Source organism: Colobus angolensis, unplaced genomic scaffold, assembly GCF_000951035.1.
Source record: "Colobus angolensis palliatus isolate OR3802 unplaced genomic scaffold, Cang.pa_1.0 Scaffold68, whole genome shotgun sequence".
NCBI classification, from domain to species: domain Eukaryota; kingdom Metazoa; phylum Chordata; class Mammalia; order Primates; family Cercopithecidae; genus Colobus; species Colobus angolensis.
Window position 1 is genome coordinate 3,517,787 of NW_012120487.1, and position 17,603 is coordinate 3,535,389.

The 17,603-nt window shown below is 38.3% G+C and overlaps 1 protein-coding gene across 2 annotated transcripts in view; it reads right to left on the bottom strand.

Annotated features, from left to right (window-relative positions):
* Positions 1-17,603, bottom strand: part of FAF1 (Fas (TNFRSF6) associated factor 1) — a 535,277-nt gene that overhangs the window by 154,194 nt on the left and 363,480 nt on the right. For both annotated transcript variants that reach the window (XM_011926246.1, XM_011926245.1), the window contains one exon: positions 5,216-5,311. In XM_011926246.1, the coding sequence (XP_011781636.1) occupies positions 5,216-5,311 (96 nt within the window). The remainder of the gene's footprint in view (positions 1-5,215; positions 5,312-17,603) is intronic.

Consider the following 17,603-nt stretch of genomic DNA (forward strand, 5'->3'; position numbering starts at 1 on the left):
TTCGAACCCAGGAAGCGGAGGTTGCAGTGAGCTGAGATTGTGCCACTGCACTCCAGCCTGGGCAACAGAGCGAGACTCTGTCTCAAAAAAAAGAGAAAGGGGTCATTCTTATCTTGTTCCTGATTTTAGAGGAAAAGTTTTTCAGTCTTTCAATCTTGACTATGATGTTTGCTGTGAGTTTTTCACATATGTGTTTTATTACGTTGAAGCAGTTTTCCTCTATTCTTAGTTTTACCATGAAAGGGTGTTGAATGTTGTCAAATGCAGATGATGACATGTTTTTTCCCTTCATTCTGTTAATGTGCGATATTACATTGAGGATTCCATTATCTCTTGCTTATACTAGTACAACAGACTTATACCTGATTTCTCTGTCTTCTCTCTTGTTTCCCTTAAATCTAGCCTGTGCACAGCAGAGTACTCTTCATTAAAATGTGTATTTGTGGGGAGATATCACTCCCCACTTAAAAGTCTTTTACTGCTGGCCAGGTGCGGTGGCTCATGTCTGCAATCCCAGCACTTTGGAAGGCTGTGGCAGGTGGATCACTTGAGGTCAGGAGTTACCAGCCTGGCCAACATGGGGAAACCCCGTCTACTAAAAATACAAAAATTTCACCAGTCATGGTGATAATCCCAGTTACTCGGGAGGCTGAGGCATGAGAATAGCCTGCACCCGAGAGGTAGAGGTTGCAGTGAGCTGAGATTGCACCACTGCACTCCAGCCTGGGCAACAGAGTGAGACTCCATCCCAGGAAAAAACAAAAAGTCTTTTACTGCTTTCTACAGTTCAAGTTCTCAATGTGTCATATAAGACTTACTCACTTTCACCTCATCTCTTATCTTCGTTCCCCCTCACTTTCTTCTGCACTAACAGCAACCCTACCTATACTTGTATCTTCTCATTTGCTACATCAAATCATGCTTTTTTTCTCTGAATGGAATGAATGGAATATGATTCCTTTAATTCTTTATTTGGCTGTGACTCATTCTTTATAATCCAATGTGGATGTCACCTCCTCTAGTCTTTTTTTCTTTTATTTTCTTTATTTAAAAAAAAATTCATTTACAAATAACTACTCTGTGTCTGTTACATGCCAGGCACTATGCTAGGTGTTAGAGCTACAGAGGGGAGAAAGGCAAACAAGGTTCTTGCCTGCAAACATTCTTGAAAGTTACAACCCCCCCTCATCATCTATACTTCTCTAGCATCTCATGCTTGCCTCAATTTTCTCATTAATCATATAACACAAAATTATCAATTTATATTCATCTGACTAGTACATAGTGAGCATTCAATAAATGTTTCTTTAACCATAGTTATAAACGAATGCTTTTAACATTACATTAAAACTTTCTTTGTTGTTAAGTTTTTGGACTGCCTCTCCTTCTCCATTGTCAACTGAGAACTGAACAATTCCCAAGGAGGCAGGGTCAACAAGGCTCCCACACTGTCTCACCCAAGCAACTGAGGATAAATTGTTACCTAGCTAGGTATCCAGAAATATGGGAAAATCATTAAACGGGGGCTCAGGAACAAGGGGAGGATAAGAAAAATAAAATTAAATGATCATAAAGAAACTGTGTCTGTAGGGCCAGAGATATGATGTAAGAATCAAAATTATCCCAGCTAAAGGACATACAACTACAATCCATAAAATCTAAAACTTGAATGTAACTGCTGGTTTCAAATATTTCCTTCCTAACTCAAAGTTTAAGAAAGTCAATAGCAAAATGATTATTGTTGGCTAGGTGTGGTGACTCACACCTATAAACCCAGCACTTTGAGAGACCAAGGAGGGCAAATCACTTGAGGTAAGGAGCTCAAAATCAGTTTGGCCAACATGGCAAAACCCCGTCTCTACTCAAAATGCAAAAATTAGCCGGGCATGGTGGCACATGTCTGTAGTCCCAGCTACTTGGGAGGCTGAAGCACGATAATTGCTTGAACCCGTGGGGAGGAGGATGCAGTGAGCTAAGATTGTGCCACTGCACTTTAGCCTGGGCAACAGAGCAAGACTGTCTTAAAAAAAAAAAAAAAAAAGATGATTGTCTTAAAACACACAAAGTCATGTAGGAGAAGAGTAGAATCGGAAGAAAGCAGCAGAATCACTGGGTAGAAGGTACAATTACATGTATTTCAACTTAATATAAGGAAGACAACAGAAAAAGCTGCTCAAAAATGAAACTGGTTATTATAGGAGGGCAGAACTCCTAATAATAAGATATTATTACTCAGTAATAATAAGATATTACCGAGGTTGCGACTGTTTTAGTTTGGCAAAGCCTCCCAATCCCACACTACCATTTTCTCAAAATAACCTAAATAGTGTGCTAGCCTTACAAATACTGCTCTACATTATATGGAACTGGCTTCTCTCTGCTGATGGGACCACCCAAATAACACATATAATGGTGAGGGTGAGAAAAGGAAATAAATGAAGTGAAAGTTACCTGTCACCTCTCAGATAGGACACAAAATAATTAGAAATTTTGGTTGGGGCTAGTTAGCCACCTTTTAATGTTAGTGGATTTATCCATTAAAGAGTGGAAGTATGACCTACTCCAGCCATTAAAAACAGACTCAAGCACTTTAAAGAAATATCTCATTAAATTATGTCCAGCAATTTCGGCCAAGCAGTGAAACTCAATATTATCTTTCTTTCACAAGGGCTAGTGAGATAAAGTGCTTTAAAAAAAAAAAAAAAAGTTTGGTTTCTTGAAAAGTAATAAACATTTTTGCAGACCAAGTACAGTATGGTATAATATAGCACAGTTATATTATTAGCAGGGAAAAAAGTTTCCTTCTCTGTGGTTTTCTAAAAAATATTAAAAACCAGAGTGGCAAAGTATAATTTTCACAGGATGTAATATTATAGACTACAACCTCAATTATGTAGCTCCATTTCTCTTTCACATGTTTAAGTACATATTCAAAGGATTGCTGAAGAAGTCCTGTGGTTGCTTCCATAATGGGTGTCCAAAATATACAGGCAGTTTAAATAAAAATGAGCAACCACATTTTGTATAGAATGTAAATGGAAAAAATTTTTTATTGTACTAGCCTAAGCTTTTAAATACTTGAATTGTGCTCTAATTTTAAAAATTCTAGTTTAAGGCCAGGCATGGTGGCTCAAACTTGTAATCCCAGCACTTTGGAGGGCTAAGAAGGGTGGATCATTTGAGGTCAGGAGTTCAAGACCAGCCTCGCCAACATGGTGAAACTCTGTCTCTATTAAAAATACAAAAAAAGAGCCGGGTGTGGTGGCACATGTCTGTAATCCCAGCTACTCGGGAGGCTGAGGCACGAGAATCACTCGAACCCAGGAGACAGAGGTTGTAGTGAGCCGAGATTGTGCCACTGCACTCCAACCTGGGTGATAGAGTGAGACCCTGTCTCCAAAAAAAAAAAAAAATATATATATATATATATATTTATAGTTTAAATAAAGCTCATCTGTGCTATTTAGTTATGGCCTCCATTGTATACGCTTTTAAAGTCTTGGTGATGACTTTTCCTAGCACATAGTAAGAGCTCAATAAATATTTCTTAAATGAGTAAGTTAAAACATTCATGCCCTCTTTCCCATTTCCTTATAACCATGGGTCAGAGTTGAGCATGAAAGTGCTGTTTGTAGCCATGGAACAGAATTTAGGTATTTCCTCATAATATTCTTTAGGCTCGGGCTGGGCGCAGTGACTCATGCCTGTAATCCCAGCACTTTGGAAGGCCGAGGGGGGTAGATCATGAGGTTAGGAGTTCGAGACTAGCCTGGCCAATATAGTGAAACCCTGTCTCTATTAAAAATACAAAAATTAGCCGAGTGTGGTGGCAGGCACCTGTAGTCCCAGCTACTTGGTAGGCTGAGGCAGGAGAATCGCTTGAACCTGGGAGGTGGAGGTTGCGGTGAGCTGAGATCGCGCCATTGCACTCCAACCTGGGCAACAAGAGTGAAACTCTGGTCTCAAAAAAAAAAAAGAAAAAGAATATATATATATATATTCTTTAGGCTCACATAGACCCAAATAGGCACAACACACACACAAACATGTTCAATCTCATCTGCCCCTTCTCTTTGTTTCTTTAGGACACTTGTGTGCAACACTATCACTGCATTTTTTACATTATGCCATCACTATTATTATTATCTTTTTATTATTATTTTTTGAGATGGAGTTTCACTCATTGCTCAGGCTGGAATGCAATGGCACAATCTCAGCTCACTACAACCTCCACCTCCTGTGTTCAAACGATTCTTCTGCCTCAGCTTCCTGCGTAGCTGGGATTACAGGCATGTACCACCACGCCTGGCTAATTTTGTATGTTTAGTAGAGATGGAATTTCTCCATGTTGGTCAGGCTGGTCTTGAACTCCTGACCTCAGGTGATCCACTCACCTTGGCATCTCAAAGTGCTGGGATTACAAGCGTGAGTCACCGCACCCGGCTACTGTTATTTTATTATCTATCACCCTTGACTCTGAGCACTTTGGTATAGGTACAGTGTTACTCATTTTTGTTCTCTAAAAATATCAAGCACAGTGTCTGTCTCATAGTAAGTGCTCCAACCCAATGAGTTAAAGGACTTCCAGGGTCAATCCTCATGAATCTACTCAACTACACAGTCAACAGCAAAAAAAGTTTCTTTTTTCTTTTTTGAGATGCATTCTCATGCTGTTGCCCAGGCTGGAGTGCAGTGGCACGATCTCGGCTCACTGCAACCTTTGCCTCCTGGGTTCAAGCAATTCTCACGCCTCAGCCTCCCAAGTAGCTGGGATTACAGGTGTCCGCCACCACACCTGGCTAATTTTTGTATTTTTAGTAGAGACGGGGTTTCACTGTGTTGGCCAGGCTGGTCTCGAACTCCTGGCCTCATGTGCTCTGCCTGCCTCAGCCATCCAAAGTGCTGGGATTACAGGCGTGAGTGACTGTGCCCAGACTAGAAAGTTCTTTGTTAGCCTGATAGTTCTAAGTAAAAATCATTTCAACCAATCCACCTGAATTCTGTCTGTTGAAACATAAAACTAACAGAGAAAGAAGGAGCACATTAGTAATAACCTTGCATGGACAGTTTCTGCCTTCAAGAATTTACCAAGATATAATTAATGCTATATTAACTTTATCTATTCATTGCTCTGATAGATAAAAAAGAAAGGGAAATGGGCAGGTAGGTGGGGGATGGGCCTTCTGTTCAATGAAAAGCTGGCAAACAGGCTTACTTCTTCTGACTGTTCCCGGGTCTGTGCAGGTGAAGATCTTCTTCCCACTGTAAGTCGATGGCAGGGATAAGAGAGCCCTGATTCAGCAAGACACATCTGCAAAAAGTAGAATCCATCATTTGTAAACAAAACACGGCCATGTTTCACAAAAGGATTTTACCTTTCAGGTATTTTCTATTATTGCTGAAGCTAGATTAGAATGTTAACTCTAGTATCCTGGGTATTGCATTACCAGGAAGGCTTTGAAAATTTGAAATTCTTCCACACATGAGATGTTATGGTAGCCAAGGCTAATTTTCATTAGATGATAGACTGAGGCTCCAGGAAACTGTAATGAGCCCCAAATAAGGCAAAGTATACATACTTGCCCCCAATCCCTCACTGCCTCAATGTGCGTCTGCTACTTTTCTGATTAGCAGAATAATACCTCAGTTTCCTAACTCTGAGGGCAGTAAGGATAGAAATATAAAATTGTAGGTGAGATACAGAATTTAACATTTCCCTAAGATACATATACCAAAAATATATAAAAACCTAAGTTTAGGTTTTACCCTAAAGGAAGCTGCCTTATATTTGAGTAGTTACAAAAGTTCTCCTATTACAGGTGCTTCATTTTCAATACTTCATTTTCAATACACTGTTTAAACAGATTAGCCTTAAATAACCTGAATCAATGATGCTTCAGGTTCTCAGAGAGTTTACTTGTCAAAACTGGTTAATAAAGAAGACAATGATAAGACATTGTCTTATCCTAGAGGTATAATCTCACAATTGCAAGTATTAAAAGTCCTTGTAAACCTGCCTTTAAAAGATTCTTTGAAAAATGTCCTGGGAAGATGATGAATATACATATATAGGACAAATGAAACCAAACCAAAACAAAAAAATAAGCAAATGAAAAAATTACAACTGTCCTTAATGACACCTAGATAGGGGTAGTATTTGATTATTACTTTCTCCACAGTGTAGGGATAATAAGGTTGAGTTTCCGGGTAAAGCAATGAGAAAATGCCTAGCACACAGTACTGGCTCAACAAACATTACTTTTTACTAGTCTGTGAAGAATACCTGTGGCTTGAAATAAAATGTCCAGTGAGAAGGATGGACTCTAGAAAACCTGACTTTAGCAGAAACATCTTCCTCACCTACACTGTTCCATGAGAGAAGCCCACTGTCATCTTGTATTTTGGGGTCTTTCTAAGTTAGCCTGTTCCTTAATTAACACAAGGATAGTTATTTAGTCTTAATTCAATTATTTAGTCTTTACAATGTCAACCAAAAAGAAAAAAAAAGTGACCCTAGTGGTGATGATGATGCTTATATATAAAAAATGCCTATAGAATTTGAATAAACATCATGAAATGTGAGGGTAGATGCAAAAGCAGTATTTGTAAATTAACATTATATAATATTAACATTATTTTAAGTATATGTGTCCAATTAAATAATTTGACAATTATACTACATCAACACAAAAAGTTTATGCATTTAAATTATCCAAAGAAAACCTTTTTTTTCACAAAAATCATAATTATTTTACAGTATTTATATTTTTAGACCACATCTTAAGGAAAAAGTAGCTGTAGTAGGCAAGAATTTAATTGTTCTTGTCAGCTGTTAATGATTGAAATATAAGGATGGTAAATCATTTTTTGACAAGATATGAAGAAAAATGACCAAAATTAAATAAATTTGCTCTGTTAAAAAGTAACCCATGGACAGGCAGGCACTTAACAAATTCTTGTGTACTGCTAAAGGAACTTTTTCTATTTAATAACAGGAGACAGCTAAGTGTAGAATGGACTTTTAAACTCAGAGTGTCCTGAGTTCAAATTCACTTCTACTATTCACTCAAATCAGTATTTTACATCTCAAAACTAAGTTTCCTGGCTGGGCGTGGTGGCTCATGCCTGTAATTCCAGCACTTTGCAAGGCCAAGTCAGGAGGATAGATTGAGCTCAGGAGTTCAACAGCTTGGGCAACATAGTGAGATCTTGTCTCTAAAAACATAAACAAAAGATTAGCTGGGTATGGGGGTGCACACCTGTAGTCCCTGCTACTTGGGTTGCTGAGGCAGGAGGATCACTTGAGCCCAGGTGGTCAAGACTGCGGTGAGCCATGATCACGCCACTGTACTCCAGCCTGGGTCACAGAGTGAGACCCTGTCTCCAAAAACAGAAAAAACAATTAGCTGGGCATGGTGGCACACACCCATAGTCCAGCTACTAGGGAGGCTGAGATGGGAGGATTGCCTGAGCCTAGGAGATCAAGGCTGCAGGGAGCTGAGATCATGCCACTGCATTCTAGCCTAGGTGACAGAGCAAGAACCTGTCTTTTTTTTAAAAAAGAAAAAAGGCTAAGTTTTTTGTTCTATAAAATTAACATGACCTTTCCTAACAGGCTTTCTGTAAGGATGGCTTAAATGAGAATACACTTGCTACATAGTAGATATTCCACCAGTGAGTGAATACTCAAAGTCCACTTGAAGTTTTTTCTTTTCTTCTTACAGACGGTATTTAGTGTTAAGAACATACTGTGCCGGGCACAATGGCTCACGTGCTGGGCACGGTGGCTCACACCTGTAATCCCAGCACTTTGGAAGGCTGAGGCCAGCGGATTACCTGAAGTCAAGAATTCGAGACCAGGCTGACGAACACGGTGAAACCCCATTTCTACTAAATAAAAAAATTAGTGGGCGTGGTGGTTCATGCCTGTAATTCCAGCTACTTGGGAGGCTGAGGCAGGAGAATTGCTTGAACCCAGGAGGCGGAGGTTGCAGTGAGCTGAGATTGGGTCACTGCACTCCAACCTGGGCAACAAGAGCGAAACCCCGTCTCAAAAAAAGAGGAACATACTAACTATGTGATTCTCAAAGTACGTACTATAGGCACAGGGTTCTTGAGATTCTTTCAGGAGTTCCATTAGGTCAAAATTATTTCATAATAATACTTAAATGGCATTAGACTTTTTCACTGTGTTTTATTTATTTATTTTCTTGAGAGGGAATCTCACTCTGTCACCTAGGCTGGAGTGCGGTGGTACGATCTTGGCTCACTGCAACCTCTACCTCCCAGGTTCAAGTGATTCTCCTGCTTCAGCCTCCAAAGCAGCTGGGATTACAGGTGCGTGCCACCATACCTGGCTAAGTTTTGTATCTTTGTGGAGACGGGGTTTTAACACGTTGGCCAGGCTGGTCTTGAACTCCTGACCTCAGGTGAACTGCCCGTCTCAGCCTCCCAAAGTGCTGGGATTACAGGTGTGAGCCACCATGGCTGGCCACACTGTGTTTTTATACTGATATTAAAAAAAGCAACGGTGGGCAAATCTGCTGATACTTCAGCACAAATTAAGGTAGTAGCACCAAACTGTTAAAAATCTCCAGTTCCATGTACTCTCTGTAAAAATGGAAGTTTCATTTAAGAATGTCCCTGTTAGATCAGTAAAAATTGTTACTTTTAATAAATTTTGACTCTTAATACATGTCTTTTAATATTCTATGTTATTAGACAAATGGGAAGTATGTATAAAGCACTTGTACAGCATACCAAAGCACAATGGATGGCTTGAAGAAAAAGCACTTGTGTTTGAGTTATATGCTGAATCAGCCACTTTTTTTCATGAAACACCATTACTACTTAAACAAATGATGGGCAGACAAACTGGTTATTTGGATTTGGTATTTGGGTAAGCATCCCTTATTCAAAATGCTTGGGACCAGAGGTGTTTCAGACTTAGAACTGTTTTGGATTTTGGAATATTTGCATCATACATACCTAACAGTTGAGCACTTCGAATCTAAAAATCCAAATCTGAAATGCTCCAATGAGCATTTCCTTTCAACATGACGTTGCTGCTTAAAAAGTTACAGATTTCCAGATTATGGGTACTCAACCTGTGATTGAGTATCCCTAATTGAACGTTTTCTCCAAAATGAATGAAGTGAGACTACCACTTCAAGGAACAGGTTTGACAGTATTAATTGCGAATGACAAAATTTGAGTTTCCACATAAAAATTCAGAGTTTTAAAAACTATCAGCCATCATGAGCTTGACAGCTTCTCAATACTTAAAGCCTTTGTGATGAGCTCAGTAGTTATATTAATAGATGTGATTTTTTATATCATATATAATGTGTCAACATTTGGAAAATCTGCATAACTCACAAGACCAATATTCTCCAAATGAACAGTGATTGCATAATGTTATAAAATTATCTATGGATAAAGGTTTAATTCAAAGTGTGAGGCATACCAATGTATCTCACTATGACAAAGTATTAATACAAAAAGTATACTGATAGGGTTTCAGATTCTACAATGAAAGTAACATTTAGCTCTACCTGAGAAAGCTCCGTGCCACACATACACACACACACACAAATTAAAATAAAAGAAATAAAACTAACCTTTAGGAAACTACCACTTCTCGAGTTCTAGTTTAGTATCAAAGAATAATTATTTGAAAAGACTATTAAAATACTCCTCCCTTTTCCAACTACAGATCTGTATGAGGTCAGATTTTCTTCATATCTTCAACCAAAAAAAATTCATTACAACAGGTTAAGTGCAGAAGAAGGAAGACACAAAAATCCAGTTGTCTTTTATTAAGACAGACATTGAAGAGATTTGTAAAAGTATAAAAACAATGTCACTTTACTTACTGAATTCTTAGAAAATATAATTACTTTGTGTAAAATTCTATTTATATTAACATGTAATTCACTTGTTATCTTAAACATTATTTTCTTCAATATTAATTTTTAGAATGGCAAATGTCAATGAATATAATTCATATAAACAAAAGCTCTCTGGGGTCTTTGATGATTTCTTTACAAGTGAAAAAGGATCCTGAGACCAAAAAGCTGAGAACTGCTGAACTATGTAATGTGTACATGTGCAACTAATTTTCATGAATAATGATGACTATTATTTGAAACAACTGAGAAGACAAAAAAGCTCTTTCGTGAAATGTTAGAATCTTTTTGATGTTTCTTCTTTACATAATAAACAAAGCACAAAATATTTTCCTTGTATTATTCTTTATGTTATTCTTCATACGAAAATAAAATACTAGGACAATATGCAAAGGAAAACTCCTGTAAACCAGCATGACTGATCACTGGCTATGTCTAACAAGTTGTTAGTAAAACACAGTATTATCATTTTAAGCTTGGTCCTCAGAGCATTTAAGGCCATTCTTTCTTTAAAATACTTCTTTCTTTAAAAATATGAATTAGTAGGCTGGGCACGGTGGCTCACACCTGTAATCCCAGCACTTAGGGAGGCCAAGGCAGGTGGATCACTTGAGGTCAGGAGTTGGAGACCAGCCTGACCAACGTGGGGGAACCCCATCTCTATAAAAATACAAAAATTAGCTGGGCATGGTGGCGGGAGCATGTACTCCCAGGTACTCAGGAGGCTGAGGCAGGAGAACTGTTTGAACCTGGGAGGCAGAGGTTGCAGTGAGCTGAGATTGAGCCACTGCACTCCAGCGTGGGTGAGACTCAGTCTCAATTATATACACATACATATTCATATATACACATAGATAGTCATATATACATATATTCATATATATACATAGATACTCATATATATATGAATTAATTCTTCAAAGTATTTTTTATTTTATAGCCAAATTTTAACCCTCTCCCAAATACATGCTTGTAGTCTCTTTTTTTCTAATTATAAATGACAAAGACTAAGACATTTTAAGAGTACTGGAAGCTATAAAACCTGTTATGGGACCTTGGGTCAGTAACCAAGAGTCTTAACATCTCCTTTTGTAAAATATAGATACGACCAACTACATGGCCTCTCAGATCCCTTCTAGCCCTAATGGGCTATGATCTTCATACATCACTAAGGAGATTTGGTTATATCACCTGCAGACTCCTTGCTCTGCGTGTGACACACCCACCAACACAACTGAACAAGATTCAAACTAGAGTTTTACTGTTTGTATCTTTTATTCACTCAGTTTGTAAAATACAATTCTCTTGTGTTTTAAGAAGAACAATTATTATGAAACATTTTTTAAAAACCATATCTCAAGCTTATCATCATCCTAACATGGCACTGATGTAATTTCATCCAGATTTGGGAATGCTACTGGATATTAGCATTGAATACACTGCACTGATGGTCTTCTTAATCTATGCATTTGTATGTCAAGATGTATCCAATTATACACTTACAAAATGTATGGCTTATTACAGGTCAATTATACTTCAATAAGGCAGTATTCAGTGTTATTAATACACGCATTTATATCCTCATATAAAGTATTACTTTTTTTTTTTTTTTTTTTGAGACAGTCTCACTCTGCCACCAATGCTGGAGTGCAGTGGTATGATCTCGGCTCACTACAACCTTCACCTCCCAGGTTCAAGTGATTCTCCTGCCTCAGCCTCCTGAGTAGCTAGGACTACAGATGCATGCCACCAAGTCCGGCTAATTTTTGTATTTTTGTAGAGATGGGTTTCATCATGTTGCCCAGGCTGGTCTTGAACTCCTGACCTCAAGTGATTTGCCCGCCTCGGCTTCCCAAAATGCTCAGATTCTAGACAGGAGCCACCTCACCCAGCCTAAAGTATTGCTTTTTGACATATGTATACATATACCTATGACACCATTCAGTATTTTAAAAAACAGTTGTATAATAACTGCTAGTAAGAGCTCAATATGTATTGTTACTACACAAAGTGCTTTATATGCACTACCCCACTTAATACTCATAATAACTCTGCCAGGTAAGGATTATAATTCCCATTTTAGAGACGAGATTACTAAACCTCACACAGAATAAGACGGTTGCCCAAAGTCAAACAGGTACTGAGTGGTGAACCCAAATTAAAATTCAGGCAGTTTATCTCACAACCATTTTAAAAGTATCCAATCAAACAACTATTAAGGCTCTAAGATATCTTGTCTATCTGATAACCAATAATTACTTTCTTTGGCTTAATTAAAACAGCTACTCCTAGAGACCATCAATTAGTCAGAAACTACATAGAAAGTGCTTAACATATGTCTACCATACATGACAACTCTGTAAATTAAAGACTATCATGATTGTACAAATCATAAAACAACCTTAGAGTGGTGGAGTAACTTGTCCGAGATAAATCAGGTACCAGATGGCAAACCAAATTTAACTCCAAAACCATGGAGTTTTCTATAACATCACATTTCCAATGTAAGTAAGGCTTTTTATGGTAAGGAGTCCTGAAGATGACTGCTGGAATACCCCTTTTAAATTTTCAGATGCTTACTGTTCAGCTAAACAGATTACTGAGGTGGTTTTAAACCAAACTGAGTCATGAGGCTAAAATTTCATTTACTGCCAACCAAAGCACAAATCAAAAAAGCTTATTTATTTTTATTCACAATCCGAGATTTCTTCTGCCCTTCCCCCAGCCATTTTTTTGTCACTTATGTGCTAGAAAAGTCACACAGAGCTTTAACTTGTGGCAGGTTGAAGCAAGCTTATTAAGAATGCTAGTTACCAAGTATACATGCACTTGTCTGGACTAGCCCACTGCCACATTCTTGTAGCAGGGTTAAACAGCAGTTTAGTCACCTCATAAAAAGGCACACTGTTAAAAAGGAAGTGACTAATAATATTCTGGAACCAACAGAATATTAAAAGACATGTGCAGGTCAAGATCAATTATCAACAAAACTCCTGTGTAAATAGCTCAAAAAACTGTGTTCTCTGCTTGGCCTTGCTGTGTTATAGTCCTCAATTGATTTGGCAAGTTGGTAAAGTTTAATGAAATAAACACCAACAGTTACAAGTTCTGAGGCTTTTTGCTATGTACATAAACACAAATGCTACCATGTAAGCAACTGTAGTTGGAAGAAACAAGGATGGCTGCTATACATGGCTTCATTTTACACACAAGATATTAGATTTGGAAGAGTCCTCAGAATTCATCAGTTGCTTGTATCCCAACCAGGAAATCTTGAAGCCTTAGCTGAGTCAAGTGCTGCTGCCATACCTTCCCCTACCCAGCATCTCCCTTGCCCCATTCCAAGCTAGTAATGAGAATTTCCAGAGAGAAGGTATCGGTAGCCTTCTCTTAAACTTCTATCAGTAATCCCATCATCCCCAACAGATTCCAAATGAAAGGCAGTTTCTCCTCACAAGGTAAGAGTCTAATCCTCTCACTTAACAGGGAAAGAAATTGAGGTATAGAGAGGTAAAGTGTTTGTCTCAAGTCTCACATCTGCTTAATGATAGCACAAGCATGTTCTCTTCTTGACTCCTAATCTTGGTTTTTCTTTTTCTTCTTCTTTTTTTTTTTGAGACAGAGTCTTGTCGTGTTACCCAGACTGGAGTACAGTGATATACAATCATGGCCGACTGCCCCCTCAATCTCCTAGCATCAAGCAATCCTCCCACCTCAACCTCCTGTGTGGCTGAGTCTACAGGTGCATGCCACCATGCCCAGCTAATTCTTAAATTTTTTGTAGAGATGAGGGTCTCCTTATTTTTTTGTAAAGATGGAGTCTCATCATGTTGACTAGGTTGGTCTTGAACTCCTGGGCTCCCCCTTTTGGCCTCTCAAAGTGCTGGGATTATACGTGTGAGCCATCACATCCAGCCAACTATGTGTTTTTTGAAGATGTTACAGTTAATTGTAAAACACTAACAACTGTCTTGATTTAATTATCTCATATTTTCTTTTAAAAGCTTTTGGAAATATATATAATAAATTTAAATGCTCCTTACTTACTTTTTTGGTTTCTTTCGTTTAATCTGGTGGGACTCTCAAAATCAAGGAGAATCACCTGATGCTATTTTTCTATATTATAATTACCTACTTTTATGCTTCCTTATACTGTCCCAACATTATCTTGAGATTTTGGCTATCAAAGAGAGGTTGCTCAACAGAAAAGCTTTTTTTGTGTATCTTCTAGGGCATTTCATCACCTAAAACCAGATTACATCATAGGGTGATAAAGAGCTGCTCACTGTAACAGAATTAGCAAAATTTCTAATGGATATGCTTTTATAACTAAATACAGATATCAATATTCTTGTACTTCATTACTTATTGATTTTAGTGAGTACACTAGAAGAGGTTCTGAAGTATTTTACATCATTAAAATACTTCTGAAGAGCATTAAGTTACACAATAGGAAATACAACCCAATTAGACCAGCCTAACATTGTCTAGTGGCATAGTCCCTCATACCTATTCAGAGAGAATGGTCAACTTCATCTATATAAAAAAGTACTATCCTCAGGTAAGTAAGTGCTCAAGATCTTATTTGTAAGGCAACTTTAAACCAAAGCATTTCAGCTGAATCAAGAACTCTGTTTCAAAGTGAACTTTTTTTTTTTTCCACAGAGGCCAATAATCCACACTATGAATTAAAATAGCCCTTCTTTCTCAGTTCCTATCACTACAGCTTTATGTCATTTAGTTGCTTATGAGCACCCTCTGGTGGAGGGCAGAAGAGGGAAAAGAACATATTAAACATACTGCTTATAACCAGTAAGAATAGTGAGGTGGAAAAAGAGATCTGGAATATGTGCAGACTTCTCTTGACTCCGCTTTTCTTCCTCATATTATTTGATAATTCAGAACTATTTGTTGAATGTTATACTAACCATATAGTTACTCAGAGTTGACAACGTATTCAATAAATATTAAGTTATTATACGTCAGGCACTTGGATCCAAATAACCTAGCTTTGGATCCTGGCTTTGATATCTAATGTCATTTCTCAGGAAAGCTGCTTATCTCGAAAGATCTGTTTCCTTGTCTGAGAAATGGGAATAATATGTTTGTTGACAGCAATAAAAAGATAAGTGAAAAAATATGTAGCATAGTGGACTAGATTTTCAACTTTAAAAAAATAAAAATCACACACCCCTTCATCTTTGTCTCCTTGCCAGAAGGAAGGATTATCAAATAGGTGTTTTTAGTTGCAATGCCCAATTATTTCTGTTTTTAAGAATCTAAGCCTAGATGACAGAATTGGTATCATTTAAGTATTTTTATATCAACTTATGTCAATTAAATTTAACTGTATTAGTACATGTTCTAAAACATACACACAACAAAATATATTATTCAGTCTTTTCCATACTAAAGATATCCAAATGATGCTGACCAATATTAAAGAAAAATTTCTTCCTAAGTAAACAAATTTAAATTATTAAGACAGAAGGGTTTCTTATCATTTCCCACATGACATTCTTGTGAGTGCCAACCTGTGGAGAGCATTTTTGTTTAGATATATTGTAGCTGTGAGAGTTTCTAAGGGCCCATATCTTACATCACTCATTACCTACTTATGACGGGGAATTTCGAAAGGATACATTACACAGCCATGTCCAAAAGTGGAACTTGCTTCACGTTTCCCATTCAATTCCTGCGACAGGAACTTAACCAAAATTGAAAGAACAACAGGCTATTGGAGGCAAAAAGAACAAGAACAAAAACAAACAAACGAAAAACTAAAAAGGGTATCTCTGTCTGCTGCAACGACTTTGGGAGACCAGTTAAGTCTCCTGAGAACATTTAGCTCAAAAACATTTAATTAGCCTGTAAGCCACCGTTTTTTTGTTTTTTGTTTTTTCCTGTTACCACCATTAAAGCAAGAATTGTTCTTTTACGTCTTTAGGCTTCATGGTGCTCTTGTATGACTTCTTTCTCCCATAAGTCGGCCTGTGGTATGATTCCATGTGTGTAAATACTTGGGAAGAACACTATATATAGATCAAAGGACCTGGTTTAAAACTGTAAATCTGCCTCTTACTCATTCTGTGACCTTGATCAACTCTCTTCTCTAAGTTTTATCACCTGTATGATGAAAAAATTGGACTAGATGATTCTCATGTTTTCTCTCACCCTGAAAACTGTTTCAGTCTGATGTTCAAGGCCGTAACACTGCCCACCTTTCCAGCCATTACCTCCCACTACTTTTGTATACAGGTTTGTTTGCTCAATGATCCAAAAATGTGCCTTGCACCTGCCTACTCTTAGGCTTCTGTTCATTCCATTACTTTTGCCTGGGTTTCCCTCACCATTCTTTTCCACCTGTCTATTCCTTAGGTATGTGAAGATAACACAAGAAAAATTTAAGTGACACAACTTCTTCAAAACTCAGCTCAATCTCTTTCTGAAGGCCTTCTATATAATCTCCCCAATTTCACATTTTTTCTCTTTTTGGTATCTTTCAGTAGTCAATCATATCCAGTGACACTTGGACAAATCTTCCAGAAATAAACCTCATTTATTCAGCTAGTTCCTAAGGGGAGGCCCAGAATCCCAGGTGGGAACTGAGTAGACAGAGGCAATGTGGACGTCACAGTGATGCAGGGCAGGCGAGTCCCCAAAACTGGGGCTTAGCACAGGAGGGTTCGTGGCTTTGCCCAGAAAAGAATTCAAGGTGGGCTGGAGGTGTTAGCAACTTTTACTGAAGTGGCAGCGTACAACAGTAGCAAAGCGTACTGCTCCTTGTGGAGCAGGACTCCCCCACAGGCAGTGTGCTCATCACAGTGGCAGCTCAAAGGCTGTTCTGCAGTCATATTTATACCCACTTTTAATTACATGCAACTTAAGAGGTGATTATGCAGAAATTTCTAGGAAAAGGGGGTAACTTCTGGGTTGTCTGGTTGTTGACATGGAAAGGGGCAGTAACTTCTAGGTGTTGCCATGGTAATGGTAAACAGACATGGCACAATGGTGAACATGTCTTACGGAAAGCTGCTTTTGCCCTGTCCCTATTTTAGCCAGTCCTCAATTTGGTCAGGTGCCTGAGCCCTGCCTATGGAGTTCAGTCCCACCTTGCACATCAATAAGCAAAAGTTTTACATGAGTGGGTCAGGAACTGGACCCAAGAGGGGAAAGCCAAATTCCTAGAGATCAAAACTCTGTCATCCTACATCTGTGTCTCAGTTCCCCTGGCTAGGAAAAAGGATTCCCTTCCCCCTTGTGCTTCCCAGGTGAGGCGATGCCTCACCCTGCTTCAGCTCTTGCTGGTCGGGCTGCAGCAGCTGACCAGCACCGATTGTCCGGCACTCCCTAGTGAGATGACCCCAGTACCTCAGTTGAAAATGCAGAAATCACCGGCCTTTTTTATTTTTTTTTTATTTTTTATTATACTTTAAGTTCTAGGGTACACGTGCATAACATGCAGGTTTGTTACATATGTATACTTGTGCCATGTTGGTGTGCTGCACCCATCGCCATAACCATGTATGACATTTCTGTTCACTAGGGAAATGGTAGTTCTAAGAGAGGCAGCAACATTGCTTCAATGAGTGCAATGGATCAGGGGACCTGCTGTCCTAGGAGGGGAGGGGAAGAAGTAGTATCTTACTGAAGAAGGAGAAATCTTACCCTAAAATATATCCCCATATCTCTCAA